We start from the raw sequence: 15,797 nt of genomic DNA on the forward strand, positions 1-15,797 counted from the left end.
AGGTTTCAGGGTTGAGAGAGTGAACTCTCAGGCGCTGGTACGTGAACATTACCTCTGTGAAGGAGGCAACGCGATGGACTTCCTGTCTTGTATGAGCAACGATGAAGTCAACCAGGCAGTTGTTGTTCTGATCTTCAAAGTAGACATTGGCAAGTTCTTCACTTTCTCCATTGGGAAGATCGGTCTGTTCCAATCGCATCACTGAATCCGGGGTGGCACACCTGAGCAGTACAAATTTACCCTCTTGGAGAAGTCTCTGCTCAGCATCGACGATTTCAAAAGCATCCTTTGTCTTTTCGATCACTTGATGGATCACGGAAGCGCAAGCGTCTGAATGGTAGCCAATGAAGACGTCTGATGGATGGTACTCGTACGTCTGATTCATGACAATGCGATTGCTGACCGAAACAAAGCGTCTGACCCATTCATCTAATTTCTCGACCATCCTCTTCTGCGCTGCTGTCAGGACGGTGTAGATGTCCAGATAATGTTTCTCCAGCCTGTTGATGAGCGGTACTGGGAACTGTTTGTAGACCACCTCTCTTTCTTCAATGACAATGAGCCGGAAGTTGTCGTGCACCCTACACTTGACACGGTGGGTCCCGAGGCCAAGGTCCACATACTTCTGCCCTCCCAAGTAGACATAATATTGATTGAGGGCATCGTAGAGACTTTCATAAAGGTTCTGCAAGTTCAGAAGCACAACAGTTTTACCGGTCTCCATGCAGATCTTGACTCTGTTGATGTTGCGGCAGATTTGAGTGTACTCCTGGTCTTTAGGAAAGCTGGATCCAAAAATTATTTCAGGCTGACCAATCTCTGAAAAAAAGGTTTGCTGCAAGATCTGGAGGGCTGCATAATTTCGAGTTAGGATCAGCAAGTAGCGGCATTCTTCCTCTTGTCCAGCCGACTGAATGTTTTCTCTCACAAACTCAATGGCGCTGATGTTCTCCAGGTCGGATGCAAGGCAAAAATTTTCATTAAAGACAGCCATGGCATCCACATCATTTTTGCCGCTGAAGTTCCTCAAAATGGCCTTTGTGATCTCCTTAATGGTGGGCTTTCTTTGGGAAATTTTGGCCACTGCATAAACCATTTTAATCAAGCTGTAATAGTCACGCAGGCCAAAAAATCCTTTGCCTTTCTTCTGGACAATATCAATGTAGGCTCGTGCAAAATAGGTGAACAATTCCCTGACTTTCTCCAAGACCATCACATCAGATGAGCATATGCCTTCTGCGCTCTCAATCAGTTCTTTCTTATCAGGATCACCCCGAGAGACAAAAATGCCTCGGTTCATCTTTGCGGGGTCTAATGCCCAGTTGGAAATGCCAATGAAGCCCACCTTTTTGTGTGCCAGCGGCTCATCGTCAATGCACCCTTCTTCCAACAATGGGTGAAGGGTTTTAAGTGGCATTTTGGGAGAGTCTTCAGCCAGCCCAATCTCATCAAGGACAACGACTGAAATGTACTCCTCCAGATTCTTTCCTTCCTGATAGCGTCCACATTGTTTGAAAATATTGATGATCCCTTCTGATGTGGAGTGTGGACTGCACTGGAAGGACACCAAATGAATCTGTTTGAACATTTTGTAGAGCTCAGAGTGTGCAGCTTGGCCCTGCATTGCATCTGCCACCAGTGTCTTGGACAGAGATTTTGAGGTTCCAGGTTTCCCGACTAAGAAAAGCGGAATTCTGAGCTCAATGCAGAAAACCATCATAAAAACATTTTCTTTGAGGGCCGCATTTCGTGCAATCGTTTCAACCATTGGCACGCCACTCAAGAGTAAGTCCTGCATAAGTGTGATTTCCTTCCTTATTTTTTCTGGCGTGTAAAATGACAGCAGACTTTTGCTGACACACTTTCTGTAGTCATTCTTTTGTTCAAGGCAAGCGTGGTAGCACACACCTAGGGCTATAATTAGAGACCACAATACTGGATCTCGTTCCTCTGGCTTGTTTGGATCAAATTCTCTGAGCTTTGCAAAGAAATCTCTGTGGTGGTCGTGGAGCCAAACAAAAACCTGCATGCAACGTTCGACATCTCTCAGGCTAACAAAGCTACATTCATCACGCCTTCCACGCATGTACTTTTGTGAGGAGGAGAGAGACAGAGTAATGCATTCAAAGTACCTCTGTGGAATCTCTTGACTTTCCACAACTCTCGTCACAATTTGCTCAATGTATTTTTCCTCCGTCTGATCGTTTAACTGGCCAAAGTCCCACACCAACGGGATCATGCTAGGTGGCAATGCTTGAACTCTATAGACTAGCTGGCGGAGAGGAATTGAGCCTAGTTTTTCATCCGTTTCCTCAGCCCGGACTCTGTACCCAAGACCTGCAGATTCGAGCCTCTTGATCATCTTATCGGTGTGCTTTCGGTAAGGGTTGCATGCGGCGATGATCTGCAATCCACTGTTGGCATCCAAAGGCACCCCCTTGACTGTCTTGTCACAAAGTACCTCCTTGATACTGCTTATGGCCTCTGTGGTGTTGGCCTCGTCTAAGAAGAGAACAGAGTCGAATCCATGTTTTTGTTTGTTGGCGGAAGCGATAGCTTCGCTTTCTCTCACTTTGGCGTAAATCATCTGTGATGATGTCCCGCCATGCACTTTGACCAGTTTCATATTTTCAGCGGCGACGCGGTTCCTGCGCAACTCGCAAAGATATTTGATGAGTCTCGTCTTCCCACATCCTGTCTCTCCCATGATGATGACAGGTATGCCACACCTGAAACGCATGTGAATTGCCAGCATCTTCAGGATGTTGTCCGTTGTCAGCTCATATGTTGGATCCGGGTCAAAAGGCTTCTTGATTCCAAGAACATTGCATAGTCGCTGTATTTTTTCCTTTCTGGGTAGGCTATCAAAGTTGATGTTAAAAGGAACACCCTGATTGTGCAGTCCTTGCAACAATTCCTTTGACATAACGTTTGTTTTGATAACCGTACCAGATCTTGGATCAATTGCATCATATGCATTCTGTGAATTGCGTCGAAGATAGAATCCAATGAAGGTCATGGATGAGTGGTCCTCATTAAAGAAAATGTACGGGTGTGGTTCCTTTTCCCATCTTTTTCGAATCAAAAACGGAGCCAAGTCCTCCTCGTCGTTATTTGAGTCCATCTGTGATTTCCCAGGGCTTTGGTCAGAGAGATTCAGTGATGGTGTGGCAAAGTCTCTTGCCATGACAATCATAAAACCCACCACAAAGGTTTTAAACCCATTGAGAATGTCTCCTGTCAAAACGGCATCACAGAACACAGATTTCTCACAGTCTTGCAGCTGCAGATTGAGAAACCAAGTAAAGTTTCTAAGTTCCGCCCAGGAAGGATCGAAAATGCCACAGTATATGAGAAGCAGCTGAAGACATTCTTCCTCCGAACCTTCAGAGTTGTTGCTCTTGTAATTGAACCGATCAAGGCTAATGTTATTGTGAAATCTTCGGAGATACTGGTACGGTCGCTGGAAGGCTGAACTCCTGAACACTTTGTCATCCATCAGTGGGTTGTCATGGAAATGTTGTTCCTTCTTCACTGCTAGTTCCAAGACCTCTTTCGGTGGCCGGCAAATAATTTTGGGGAACACGTCTGTGAATGAGCTGATGGAGGTAGCAGTCTAAGGAGACCAAAGAAAAGCCCGAGGTAAGGAAAGCTCTATGGTGAAATGATCGTTTATCAAAAACTCCTACCTGAGCTGAAGCATTTTTGCCTGGCTTGACGGTTTCTTCTAAAAACTCAATGACATAAAGATCCTTATTACTGCACTTCCAGGTGTTTCCCTCCGAGTCCGTTAGGTAACGTAGAATCAACAACTTGAATAGAAACTCGTGGATACCTTTCCTCACCTTTTAAAACAGCAGAAATACAGATTGACACAAAAGCAACAGCGGACATCAAATGTAACGCAAATGATAACAATTACCGATGAAGTAATGTCAAAATGAAACACGGTGAGTTTGTCCTTTCGAGCGCTTTTCAAAAGAGACTTAAGGATGGCATGCTCATCGACGCTGGGTTCAATCAGCCGAATGCATATTCGACTTGTGCGTTCCTCAGTTGCTTCCTGCAGTGATTGGTAAATCCTCTTGATGTAAAGTGATTTACCTGAAATTATGAAAACAATTATGATCAGAAGTAAGTTTTTTCACCATGTTGCAATTCCAAATGAATTCATATCAAGATTTAGAAAAATAATAATAATAAAAAAACAGCATATTGGATGTAGGCTAGCTTGTTTTGATTACGATAAAAGCATTTGGATGCAAGATCAAAATTGTTAACAGGCTTACACTTACCAACACCAGCCCTTTCCGATGAGACAGTGCCAACACAGAGGCCATCTTTGAATACAGCAGCTGCACTTGACTGATTTGTCGGAACCACATAATGATGCTGGAGGTACTTTTGGATGCTGGTCAGTGACAACTGAGGTACAACCTGCAACCTGTACTGACTGAAAGCTGATGGAAGGTAGGCATGTTCTTTTTCGGAGCTACACAGAAGAACAAGCCTGTAGTCTGCCGTACATCGCACGTTCATGCGCTGAAAAAACTTTTCAACTTTAGAACTCACGTCGTACGGAAGCAGCTCCCCGAACAGGAGACAGTATATCTTCTTGTCCTTGCAACCTGCGCTGAGACAACGCCTAAGAAAAAGCTCCACCTGTTCATAGGTTGAAGTGGAATTGCACAGCAGGACCTCGTCGTAAGTTGGGAGTGGTTGATCGTGACTGGTCATATAAATGGAGATGCAAGAAGTTAACACTGCCGTCTGAGGGCAAACAAGGAGGTTTGGCTTTCCCGCTTCCATGCTTTTTGGGAGTTCTCTCTTTATGAAGTTCTCAACCTGCTCTTCAGAAACATCATCCTTCTTAGCCAGCCTTTCCAGTAGTTTTCCAAGACTTTGTATGTCAAGAATGTGCTTTGGGTCTTTCATGTAGTCCTCCCATATCTGATTGAAACTTTCAAATCTGTTTGCTTGTACCTCAGCATTCATCTCCTGGAACTCAGATTCCTCATTTTGTTCTTGTGGAGGTGTGAGGACTTCATCTTGAAGTTCATGCCACGCGCGCGATACATCCGAGGCTGTGCAGGGGGCCTTGATAAAGGACAGCATCATGAGAACTTGATCGTCAACACGTTTTACGTGTTCTTCTGACAGATTGCTGCATAGGAAGAAGATTTGTTCCGCTGTGAAGTAGTTCAAATAGTAATGCTGAAATCGCTGTGTGTCCAGGAATTCCATCCAAAGGGCCAAGCGGTGCTCCATTTTGAGGCAAAGTTCAGGAAGGCTGTCCTCAATGGTCAAAATATTAACGTTTTTCCCAAGGTTGAAGTTCATCTCAATGTTGACATTCCCATTGAGGCAGCAGTGGACTTGAGCTTCCCAGTGTCTGAAAAGAGGGTTTCCAGCGGTGTAGAGAGCAATGAAAGCTTCAGCTAGTCTTTGAACACCGGCAAAGACCTGAGAATGAAATGTTTTAGAAGAAAAATTACATTGCGGCATCTCTCGTAAAGCCAAATTGTAATACAATTTTTTTTTAACAAAATCAGAATGTCAGAAGGAAACAAACAGATAGATAGATGATAGAGTATTGCAGTTTTGGCTTAGCCTAATTCAGTTTTGTGTGGTGCCCCATCTGTTTCATCTGTCACTGCTAGAAATACAGTACCTCTGCAAAGTAGTTGACTTCCTGCTGTCCCTGATCGCCTTTCCCAGACATGAGCATCAGTTTGTTCTGCAGCTCCCGCACATCTTCCAGAGAATAATAGTGCATCTCATCTTCTTCTTCATCCTCATCCTCTTCTTCATTCTCATCCTCTTCTTCATCCTCATCCTCTTCTTCATCCTCATTCTCTTCTGAGGAAGAGGATGCCTCACACTCTTCCTCCTCCTTCTCCTCCTCCACAATTTCCAGTTCTAAGACAGTGTCCAGACTTACCTGTCACAAAAAGCACACATTCAGACTAATTGTCTGATACAGTGAGCATTACAATATATGCCAGACCCACAGTCGATAGTTGAAAAATCAGTGATCGATATCTGTCATTTTTAAAAGTGAATAAAGTTTGTAATTTTAGTAATGACACAAAGTGGATGTCAAATTTATCTTCATAAAATGATGTGGTGGGCCGTATCTGGCCCCCGGGCCTCGAGTTTGACACCTATGCTTTAAACACATTTCATTTCTCGAAAACACATTTTGAACATGCACCAAACATTGCAAACATATCATCTCTAGAAAAGACAACTTAGTTATCATTTGTGTGATGTTTATGTAAATTTAAGGGGTAGGGCCTGGTGATGTAGTGAGCTGGTCATTCTGTTTTATTCTCACGAGGTGTCGCGTTTGTGATGGAGCCTATCCCAGCAGTATGTTGACGTAATTAACAAATAGCATTACATAGCTTCCGTATAACTATTAATCTAAATGATGTGAATTATTGTGACATGTCAAATAGCAGGCAAATCAACCCTGGAATTTGTCAATTGACCTTTTTTCCATTCACTGCACCGATCCAATAGATGCCCTTTCTGTTAATGGCTGTTGCCAGAGCCATAGAAGACAACTCCACTGAGCCATGACTATCCTTAACATTCTTCAGCCATTCCAAATGGCGGCCACTGTCACGCTGGAAAAGAAAAAATAGATTTGTGTCGTGAAATGTATGTCTTAATCACAAGGAGTAAATCTTTTCCCATTACCATTTTTTTGGTAAGGTTGTTGTCCTTGTCGAGAGCACTCCAGAGTTTCTTTAAAACCTCTTTGAAGGCCGGAAAACCAGAATTTGGTGGCAGCTCGTACAGGACGGGAGCGTAGCCATGAATGGCATCATGGAAGCAAGCCACACGGTCCACCTCCATGTCGTTCTCTCCCGCAGAGATGAAAGCAAGGTCAACAAACACCTTCAGGTCCTTCAGATCTGAAAGGAGTCGGTATTTTTAAAATTCCCTGGCCTAGATGAGATTTGAGATATTCATGCTAGTTACCTTTCAGTGCATCTTTCACCCATGTTACAAAATGGCCTCTGTGTTTTAGCTCATTTAAGCAAAGTCTACGAGGCTCCGTGATGTCAACCAGATCCTTTTTGGCTTCTATCAAGTCATTGTCAATGCACCGCAGCTCCTTCTCCTGAGTGTCTGCATGACTCTGAAGGGAGAAAACCATAAAAACAACAATGTCAGTGGAATCTCAGGTGTGACAAGAAAGTATTCTGAATATAAATACCCAATAAACTATTATTGAACATGAAAAAAAAAACCACGCAAACATGATTACCGTATTTTCCGCACTATAAAGCACACCTGAAAACCTCCAATAATCTCAAAAGCCGACAGTGCGCCTTATAACCCGGTGCGCCTTATATGTGGACCGATATTGAGCCACTATGGCAGGCGTGTCCAAATATATGGGCTTATATATGGACAAAGTTTTAAAATGGGCCGTTCATTGAAGGTGCGCCTTATGATCCGGTGCGCCTTATATATGAACAAAGTTTTAAAATGGGCCATTCATTGAAGGTGCGCCTTATAGTGCGGAAAATACGGTAATAGCAATTTGAGGAGAAAAATACTGCTGCCATTGGGCATACATTTTGAATTGCCACAACCCTTATTTTTCAGGAACGTCAAAATTGCCGCGATTGCGCAGCCATTTACATTGGAGCGTTAATGGGGGTCCCACAGTTTTACACTTTTGATTTCGGGGAAAAAAAGAAAACGCAAAAGTAACATAGCATCGATTTGTTGTAGACATTCAACTCACAACATTCAAGAGCGTCTCCAGCACACTGAAGTCTCCTTGAAGACAGAGCGTCTCTTTGACGGCCAAGATGACCTCAGCTGAATCCGCTGCTTGACGGAGTTCATGAAATTGCTCAATTTGTTGAAGCCTGGTGTGAATCCATTGCTTATCTGTCGACATGTCAATCCCGCACATGATCTCCAGGTCTCGTTCGAGCTCCGCGTACTTGCCCTTATAATTGCCGAAAAGCCGGTTCACCTCATCTAGCCCGATACTTCCATCTTTTAAACCATTGTAGATATCCGTGTAATCGGCCATGCAAGGCTCGAAAATATCCTCGCAAAGCTCGTCGAATGTCAGCGGTTCGCGAGGTACCGCTTCGTCCAAGGTGTCACGTTCAGGAAGTCTGCCTTGTTCTTTCCAGCACAATATGAATGTATGGCTGTCTTTGAATTTGTACAAAACATCTGACATGCGTCTGATGCGTTCATTCATTTTGAAATAAGTGACAACGCCAGCCATAGCTGGGGGGAGTTGGTCAAACGGATGAACTTCCATAAAATGGTCAAGGGGTATCATCTCTATATTGACACGGCGTATTTCATCCATCTCACAGACATCAACTGCAAAGAAAAGGGATGGAAAAAGACTTGTCATACATTGCAAACGTTTGATCACACTAAACTTCACCCTCATACCCGCCATGTGTTTGTCAAGGCGGTGGATCATTGTGAGCAAGGCATCCACTTGCTTTTTCTCTTTGTCTACAGCATCAAGTTCACCTTCTCGATACTTCAGATGTCTTTTCATTTTGCCAGTATCCTCTGGAGAAAAAAAACAAAAAAACAAAGCGCACGTCAGTCTATCTTATTATCTTTCCGTCATTTGTGAAAAGGAGATGACTATTACCACTCTTCAGCAGCTCTATGAAGGCTTTTTGATTTGCCACGAGCGTTCGGAGCAGCTTCAGTGGAATATTTCCCTTAATAAACTGAGTTTTGATGTTTGTCAATATTGACATGGCAAAAGTGACTCTGTCTTTGGCATCCAAGGTGAGCATGTCAAAAAGCTTTTCCTCTGCATCTGAAAAGGAGATACAATTGAATGTCACTAGCACCTTTCCTGACTAAGAGCACAAATCTAACCGTATATTAGGTTTGGGTGTTCATTTTCATCAAAGCTGATCAATGAAAAGCTGTTTGAGGGATTACCAGATAGCTGTAAAATGTGTTTGGCACCAGTCCACGTGAGAAGGTGCTGAAGGACAACTTCTTCTTTCTCCTCATAATTTCCTTGTTGATCCTTTGGCCAGGAACTTTTGAGAATGGCTGAGAAAATGTTCACAAATTTCTTGTTCATCTTCAAATTCTCGAGCAGTTGGACGTCTGATTTGGTCTGGATGAGGAAGCCGACATACAATAAGGGTGAGACTTTATCTTTAGGTTACCTTCTCAAATTTACTCAACATTAACAATTGTCAAAAACAAAATATGGATACCTGGCATACAGATGTAACAGCCTCGAGCGCACACTTCTCAATAATAGGTGAAACATTTTGAAGCGAAATTTCCAGTTTTTCTATTTTTGCGCAGTAAAACTCAACTTGATCCTCGGATTTTTCCTAAAATCAAACACAGCAGACATTCCACTAACTTGTCAAAAAAAAAAAAAAAAAAAGGCATCTAAATGATGTGCAATTAAGCCGTTATCCTGTACCTTTTTATACCTGCCCTCAAAATCCGAAGCTAATTTCAGCCTCCACTCATTCTGACAGCTATAATTGTTGAAGTGTATTCCAAGTATGTGGTTCCATACCTACACAAAATAAAACAGATTATCAAAAAAACATGTTCATATTATTACCATCAAAAGATTGACTTATGGTGGCTCTTAATACAAAACCAAAAGACAGGTGAGTCACAGGCGAGTCCATCTTTACTTCTGTTATTTCAATTAAAAAAACATTACAGTGCTCACTTCCATTTCCTGCGTAGCCTCAAGGTTGCGAGATAAATTACTCTTGGATAGCAAATTTCCCTTGAAGTGCGAACTCATCCAAGATCTCATGATGCGCATTGCCTTTGAGATCTTTTCTGCATATGGTAGCTTTCCATCTCCTCCAGCCTCCTATATGGAAATGATTTTTCAGTTTAAATTGCCAACCCACCTCTATGTGAAAGGCATTCCACATACGATTTCATTTTTCATACCTGTTGCATGTGTGGAACAGCCAAATCAAACACGGACGCAACCAGTTTCATGCATTCTACAGGAATGTCCTTGTAGGACGACGTGGCTCCTTTGCAAATTTTCTCAAAGAGTTTAACTGCTGCATCCAGACACGGTCTTGCATCAGCCTCCAAGACATCACTACCAAAGATGCAGTAGAGTTCAATATGCAAATTGAAGAACACATGAAAATAATATAGGGAAAAAATATTGCCATGTTTAAAAATATTGAAAATAATATGATAAAAAGAAAAAAAAAGATATAAGATGAAAAAATAATATAAGATTAAATATTGCTTTGTTTAAATAAAAATTATAATTACCTGTGTTTCATCTCAAGGACTTTGCTTTTGATGTGAGAAAGAATTTCAGATACATCCTGAAAGGGAAACCAGAATCACCCATTATTTTAAACCCCAAGAATATTATGATCATGTATGATTAACATTGTCCAGTGGCACTACTTAAAATCTCCAATCTCCCAAAATCAAGCAGGGAAAAATGTTATGGGCCAATGAAACAAAACGATTTTTGGACTTTTGGTTTTAGCATGTTAGGGTCAGCGTACATTGCAAGGTAGAACATCTGAACTTTATTTAGGTGCTTAAAATGGGGTGGAATGACTTCGAATAGCAATTGAAAAGTGATTGTTTCATTCTTAACACAGCTACATCCCGAGTTAGGGGGCACACATTTGCAACCACATGGAATACCAGGCGCTTTCTGCCACTTTAAGAAAACGCACATAATATTTTTTAATGTTCAAGTTTGTCACATTAACAACTTGAGATTAATAGCAATTTATTACCGTACATGGTTGTAATATGTATTCGACTGGAATCAAATTTGACCCCAATTAATCATGAAAAATAGAAGTCCACACTCACTTCTACTACAGTTTTTTTTTTTCATTTTGGTTTGTTGTTCTTAATCATGGCATACCTTATAGTTAGAATAGTTTATGTCCTTTGGTGCTTTCAGGTTGAAAACATTGAGCATGTCCAAAAGTTGGATGTTCATGTTGATACTGCAATCTTTAAATTCACCGAGTGACATCAGGTAAAACCCAGATCGTGCTGCAAGTGGATCCACTTCCATCAAATGACTCTTGTCTTTCATCATCTTGAGCAAGTTCCTGACAAGCGAAAGACGGTGAGAAGTTAATAACTTACTCCCTCACTCACATGGTGTTAGTGTTCGTATCATAGTTCTTACTTCCTTTCACTTTCATTGTTAATTTGGCCCATTCCAAGATCTTTCAGACCATGCTCAGGTGTCAGCACCTGAAAAGGTTGTACATCCTTTCCGTCGAGGAGGTGAAAGAGGGGTAATGCCAAAATCCATTGGGGGTGCCCATAGTCTTTCACAGTTTTGATAAGAGAGAACAAGCTGCTTGGCAGGCTACAATACAAACAGGATGAAGATGGTTAGTTAGAGTAGATAAAGGCATTTAAGCAATTTTTGCCAGGAATGATTCTGACTGAATCACACTATACCTTGGAAGAAGAGCAAGATCCTGTGACAAATCTTTCCAGTACTCAAGGAAGCCAATTTTGTCTAGTTTGGGTAAACACAGCTCAGCGCAAAGGTAGAGGCGGTTGGTAATGTCCAGTTCTATACGGTATAGTTCACACACGTAGAGCATGATCGCAGCCGCTCGCAGAGGGTCTTCAATGTACAAACTATTTTGGGGGGAATTTACATTCCCTTGTACCCGCGGAGTCACATCTGTCAACATGAAGTCCTTGATCGAATTCCGCACCTTGGGAAATGCAAAGTGGTTCAGAGGACAATTTTGGCTATACCAGAGCAAATTTTCTATACTTACATGGTTCTCGTCGTAGTTTAAGGAGGTCCATTTCGTGTGCCCCGATACTTCATATGTAGATGGGTTGGAATAATTATGGAAAAACTGACTCAGCTGTTTTAGAAAATTTTCTAAATTCTTTTTTGTCCATGTCTTGAGAAGATCAAAGATTGTGCCCATCATTATCTTCCCCGCTATGTCTCTGCCTTGAACCAGTTGTTTCCTCTGGTTAGTCCAAACACTTTTCACTCCTCTAACCAATTGTTTCCATATGCCTTCTTCTGGCTTAACACACACAATGTCGTCATACTGATGCCATTCCCCTTTAATGAAAAAATAAACACAAACAAATGGGCATAAAACAACAAAATTGATGAGTATAACAGGCACGAGTGAGGGTTTTCCATACCGTCTTCATTGAGGAGGTGAGGTTCAACAAACAAGCATCTGTTGGTGTTGGATTGATCTGAATTTTCTTTGTAGATGTATTCGTATATGTCTTTTCCTTTTGCCTTGCGGACAACATATTTGTAAGGTATTGACCGCGGCACAATGTGTGTTTTGTTGGTCTCCAGAAAGCCTTGGACCAAAAAGCCATGCTCGTTCAAATCCCTGCACAAAACAGAAAACAAACATTCATCAATGCATGAAGAGGTTGGGATGAGGATGACTTTTCGAGATACGAACCAGAGCCGCGCGATTTTTTGCCCCTACTTACGAACCAATTTTTGACTTGCGAACTGGCGCCCTAGCCCTCCAGTTGGAAAACTCATTAATTGCACCAAAATGTAATGCCGAGTACATGGAAGCATACCATAATTTATTAGCCTATTTTTAGCAAGTGTAGCCAAAATAAAACTGTAACAAGGTAAAAGATGTGACTTTTGGGATAGTTGGGCACGCATTATTGGCTTTTACATTGATTCCTATGGGAAACGTTGCTTCGACTTACACTTACAAACCCGATGGTGGAACCAATTAAATTAGTAAGCAGAATTGCTTCAACCCGCCTCCCTTTTCAACAAGTTATGTATAAATAACAATGTGAAATGAAATTGTAATCAATTTTGATTATGTACTGGCTGAAATAAAATTTTAAAAAAAATCACTATTTTGGAAGAATTACCTGGTCACACGTAGCTCCACTGCAATGTCTTCCCATTTTGCGAAAGGAGGCCCAGCTCTGATGTAGATAGCATCTTCATTGAGGTTAAATTTGAAATCTTTTGAGAGGATGGCATGGAAGTAAATAGTGAGTCTGTTTTGAGGAGAAAAACATACTACTGTTATTATCATGGCAAATATTCTCAACCGAAAACCATCTGAGTGAGACAAACCGTGTGTCGGTTGGTTGAGTTGGAATGCTGGCATGTTGGGAATGATAGTTTGCATGAGACCTTTGGACCACCATGCCTTCCGTTGCATTGTGTGGGTCTACGCTGGAGCCTCTGTCTTGAGCAAGCACCTGCGAGCATATGAATGTTCTTCAAGGAACACAACGCATTGCTTGATCGAGCTGCTCATTTGCATCAAGCGTTACCTTGGATGGTAATTGAGGTTGGGGGCCAAAGATCATCGTCTGTTCTACAGTGCCAGGCTGCTTCACTTTCGGTTCCTTCTCATGTGCGCTTTCCTGAGCCACGTTGGCGTTCTGGTCACACACGGCTTGACCATTCTCTCTCTTTGACTCGCTTTTTTTGGTCTCGTCAGTATTTGTGTTGCCGGCCTCGGAAGCCGTGCCTGCACCCGAGTTAGCATCGAAACTTGTGCTGTCATCAGAGTGCTGAGTCGTACCTGAATCTTGAACAGATTTTTGTGCATTGCTCTCATCTTTATCTTCTTCACCATACGGACCTGAGGTGACTTCAGACTGACTGTTTTCAGTCTGCGCATCATTATTGTTGGTATTGTCAGCAAAGGAACCAGACTGGTCCTCTCTTGAGGAGGACTGATCTGCTGCCTTTTTCTTCCGGGCTTTCTTTTTTGACTACAAACAGAAAAGTGAAACATTTTATAATTAAGAAATGAATTAATCATATTAATTCATCAATTAACTATAATATAATAATCAATTACATCATTTAATTTCAATATATGAAGGTGGCATAGAGGGGCACTGGTTAGCACGTCCGCTTCACAGTTCAGAAGTTGCAAAGTTTTAGTTAACTTTATAAGAGATGATGCACTTAGTTTTTTAAATTTAAGCAAGGCGATGTCAACAATTTGGACTTTGAAACAAATTATTCTGAATGTATACATTCAAAACTAAGCATTTTCATTTGTAAGGACATATTTCTTATGTCAACTGAATGTGCAGATGTATCCAATGCTGCTATTTAGTAAGTAGAAAAGTGAAATGTTACCTTTTTGTTAGAATCTTTGTTGTCTACAGAATCTTTTGCTGTTGTATCGGTCGCAGCTTCCAAATCTGGTACCAAGGACTTTGGTTGATTTTCTTCTAAAGATTAAAGCAAATTAAATTTCAACACATGGAGTAAGCAAAGCAACAAAACAACAAAACAGGATTTTTTCTTTAATACAAAACCAATACATAACTTTGAAAATAGAAATAATTTTTATGTGGTAAATGCAGCAGACACAAATACTATTTAAAAAAAAAAAGACAACTATTTTAGAATCATAATTTTGGCAATTTCAAACCATCTTGCCTTTAGTACGTATAGGACTTTATTTTCAGTGAATGAATATCCATCCAAAAGGTATATTGACAAGTTTTTGCATATGCTGTCTGAAAAGCAAAATATAATTCACCTTGGCTGTTGGGAGGCTGGACTGACAAATTGAAGCCACACTCTCTGCAGAACTTGTCTTTCTTCTTCAAAGCATTAAAGCCACACTTGGTACACTTCATCTTCACACTTTTCTGGGGTGGGTGACAAAAAATGAATAGTATCATATGTCAATATTCTATTCTAAGGCTGAAAATATCGAACCACTTCAAATATTTTTAATTAAGTTATTACTGTAAATATGAGCGTTTTCACTCAATAACTTCAAGATCATGTGAACCAATTACATTAAAATAGATTGCTGAGGCCAATTTAAATGTGCATGTCAAAAATCCATTTTTCATTTTGAAGAACTACATAAAAATACATCATACTGAGTGAGGCACATTCAAAATTGCTTGTAATTTTTTTTTTTTTTACCGGATATGTTTACAGCTATCACGCTGCGAGTCCTTGACCCACTTTACCGTTAAGAAAGAAAGAAAGAAAGAAAGAAAGAAAGAAAGAAAGAAAGAAAGAAAGAAAGAAAGAAAGAAAGAAAGAAAGAAAGAAAGAAAGAAGGAAGGAAGGAAAGAAGGAAGGAAGGAAAGAAGGAAGGAAAGAAGGAAGGAAGGAAAGAAGGAAGGAAGGAAAGAAGGAAGGAAAGAAAGAAAGAAAGAAAGAAAGAAAGAAAGAAAGAAAGAAAGAAAGAAAGAAAGAAAGAAAGAAAGAAAGAAAGAAAGAAAGAAAACCCGGATATGTTTACAGCGATTACGCTAATTTACGGGCACAAGTACAATTCAGTAGTGAGTGGCTTGACTTCGTGGAAATGAAAAGTCATTTTGAGTAGACGAAACGAAAGTAATTGAGAGACGCTGGAAATAATTAACTGAACCAGTATACTTAAATTTGGCATTGTGACCAAAATTTCTAACGGTGAAATCACACGAAAACATTCATCAAAAGGCGAAAGGAAAATCTTTATTTTTAATTTTACAATGTCACAAAAAATGGATGCTTCCGTTACAAGTTTAGCCGCGTACTCGTTTTTAAAAACACCGTGATGGAGCTACACAAACAAATATTACGTAAATAGACATTAAGGACGACAGTTTTGAGTGATATTTCGTCGAAAATAGCGCTTACCTGTCTCAGGAAAGAAACGTCCTACCCACTCCGTTCATAGGAGTGGACTGAAAAGAGTGAGGGAGGCGGGGGGATATTTATACTCTTTCTTTGTTTCACTTTCATTTTTCCTGAAACGACCATAGGGGGGTTTATAAGAAAT

The 15,797-nt window shown here is 41.0% G+C and overlaps 1 protein-coding gene across 4 annotated transcripts in view; it reads right to left on the bottom strand.

The window, feature by feature from the left end:
• LOC148384189 (E3 ubiquitin-protein ligase rnf213-alpha-like) overlaps positions 1-15,797 on the bottom strand; it is a 29,112-nt gene that overhangs the window by 12,817 nt on the left and 498 nt on the right. Inside the window, exons 1-28 of one of the 4 annotated variants that reach the window (XM_088357450.1) lie at positions 15,656-15,765; positions 14,553-14,664; positions 14,144-14,235; positions 13,321-13,767; positions 13,118-13,245; positions 12,907-13,038; positions 12,190-12,392; positions 11,802-12,103; positions 11,470-11,735; positions 11,189-11,374; positions 10,916-11,108; positions 10,297-10,352; positions 9,955-10,114; positions 9,722-9,871; positions 9,461-9,559; positions 9,243-9,365; positions 8,956-9,139; positions 8,654-8,827; positions 8,443-8,568; positions 7,766-8,367; positions 6,991-7,150; positions 6,706-6,923; positions 6,495-6,632; positions 5,672-5,941; positions 4,296-5,463; positions 3,923-4,104; positions 3,690-3,845; positions 53-3,616 (exon numbers count right to left, since the gene is read on the bottom strand). In XM_088357450.1, the coding sequence (XP_088213576.1) occupies positions 53-3,616; positions 3,690-3,845; positions 3,923-4,104; positions 4,296-5,463; positions 5,672-5,941; positions 6,495-6,632; positions 6,706-6,923; positions 6,991-7,150; positions 7,766-8,367; positions 8,443-8,568; positions 8,654-8,827; positions 8,956-9,139; positions 9,243-9,365; positions 9,461-9,559; positions 9,722-9,871; positions 9,955-10,114; positions 10,297-10,352; positions 10,916-11,108; positions 11,189-11,374; positions 11,470-11,735; positions 11,802-12,103; positions 12,190-12,392; positions 12,907-13,038; positions 13,118-13,245; positions 13,321-13,767; positions 14,144-14,235; positions 14,553-14,652 (9,579 nt within the window). In that variant the 5' untranslated portion in view covers positions 14,653-14,664; positions 15,656-15,765. Of the gene's footprint in view, positions 1-52; positions 3,617-3,689; positions 3,846-3,922; positions 4,105-4,295; positions 5,464-5,671; positions 5,942-6,494; positions 6,633-6,705; positions 6,924-6,990; positions 7,151-7,765; positions 8,368-8,442; positions 8,569-8,653; positions 8,828-8,955; positions 9,140-9,242; positions 9,366-9,460; positions 9,560-9,721; positions 9,872-9,954; positions 10,115-10,296; positions 10,353-10,915; positions 11,109-11,188; positions 11,375-11,469; positions 11,736-11,801; positions 12,104-12,189; positions 12,393-12,906; positions 13,039-13,117; positions 13,246-13,320; positions 13,768-14,143; positions 14,239-14,552; positions 14,667-15,655; positions 15,766-15,797 lie in introns of those variants that run through there. The other 3 variants (XM_088357448.1, XM_088357451.1, XM_088357449.1) reach the window with 3 other exon arrangements.

The sequence above is a fragment of the Syngnathus floridae genome, chromosome 17 (genome assembly GCF_059516105.1).
Source record: "Syngnathus floridae isolate MCC-2025c chromosome 17, RoL_Sflo_1.0, whole genome shotgun sequence".
Classification (NCBI taxonomy): domain Eukaryota; kingdom Metazoa; phylum Chordata; class Actinopteri; order Syngnathiformes; family Syngnathidae; genus Syngnathus; species Syngnathus floridae.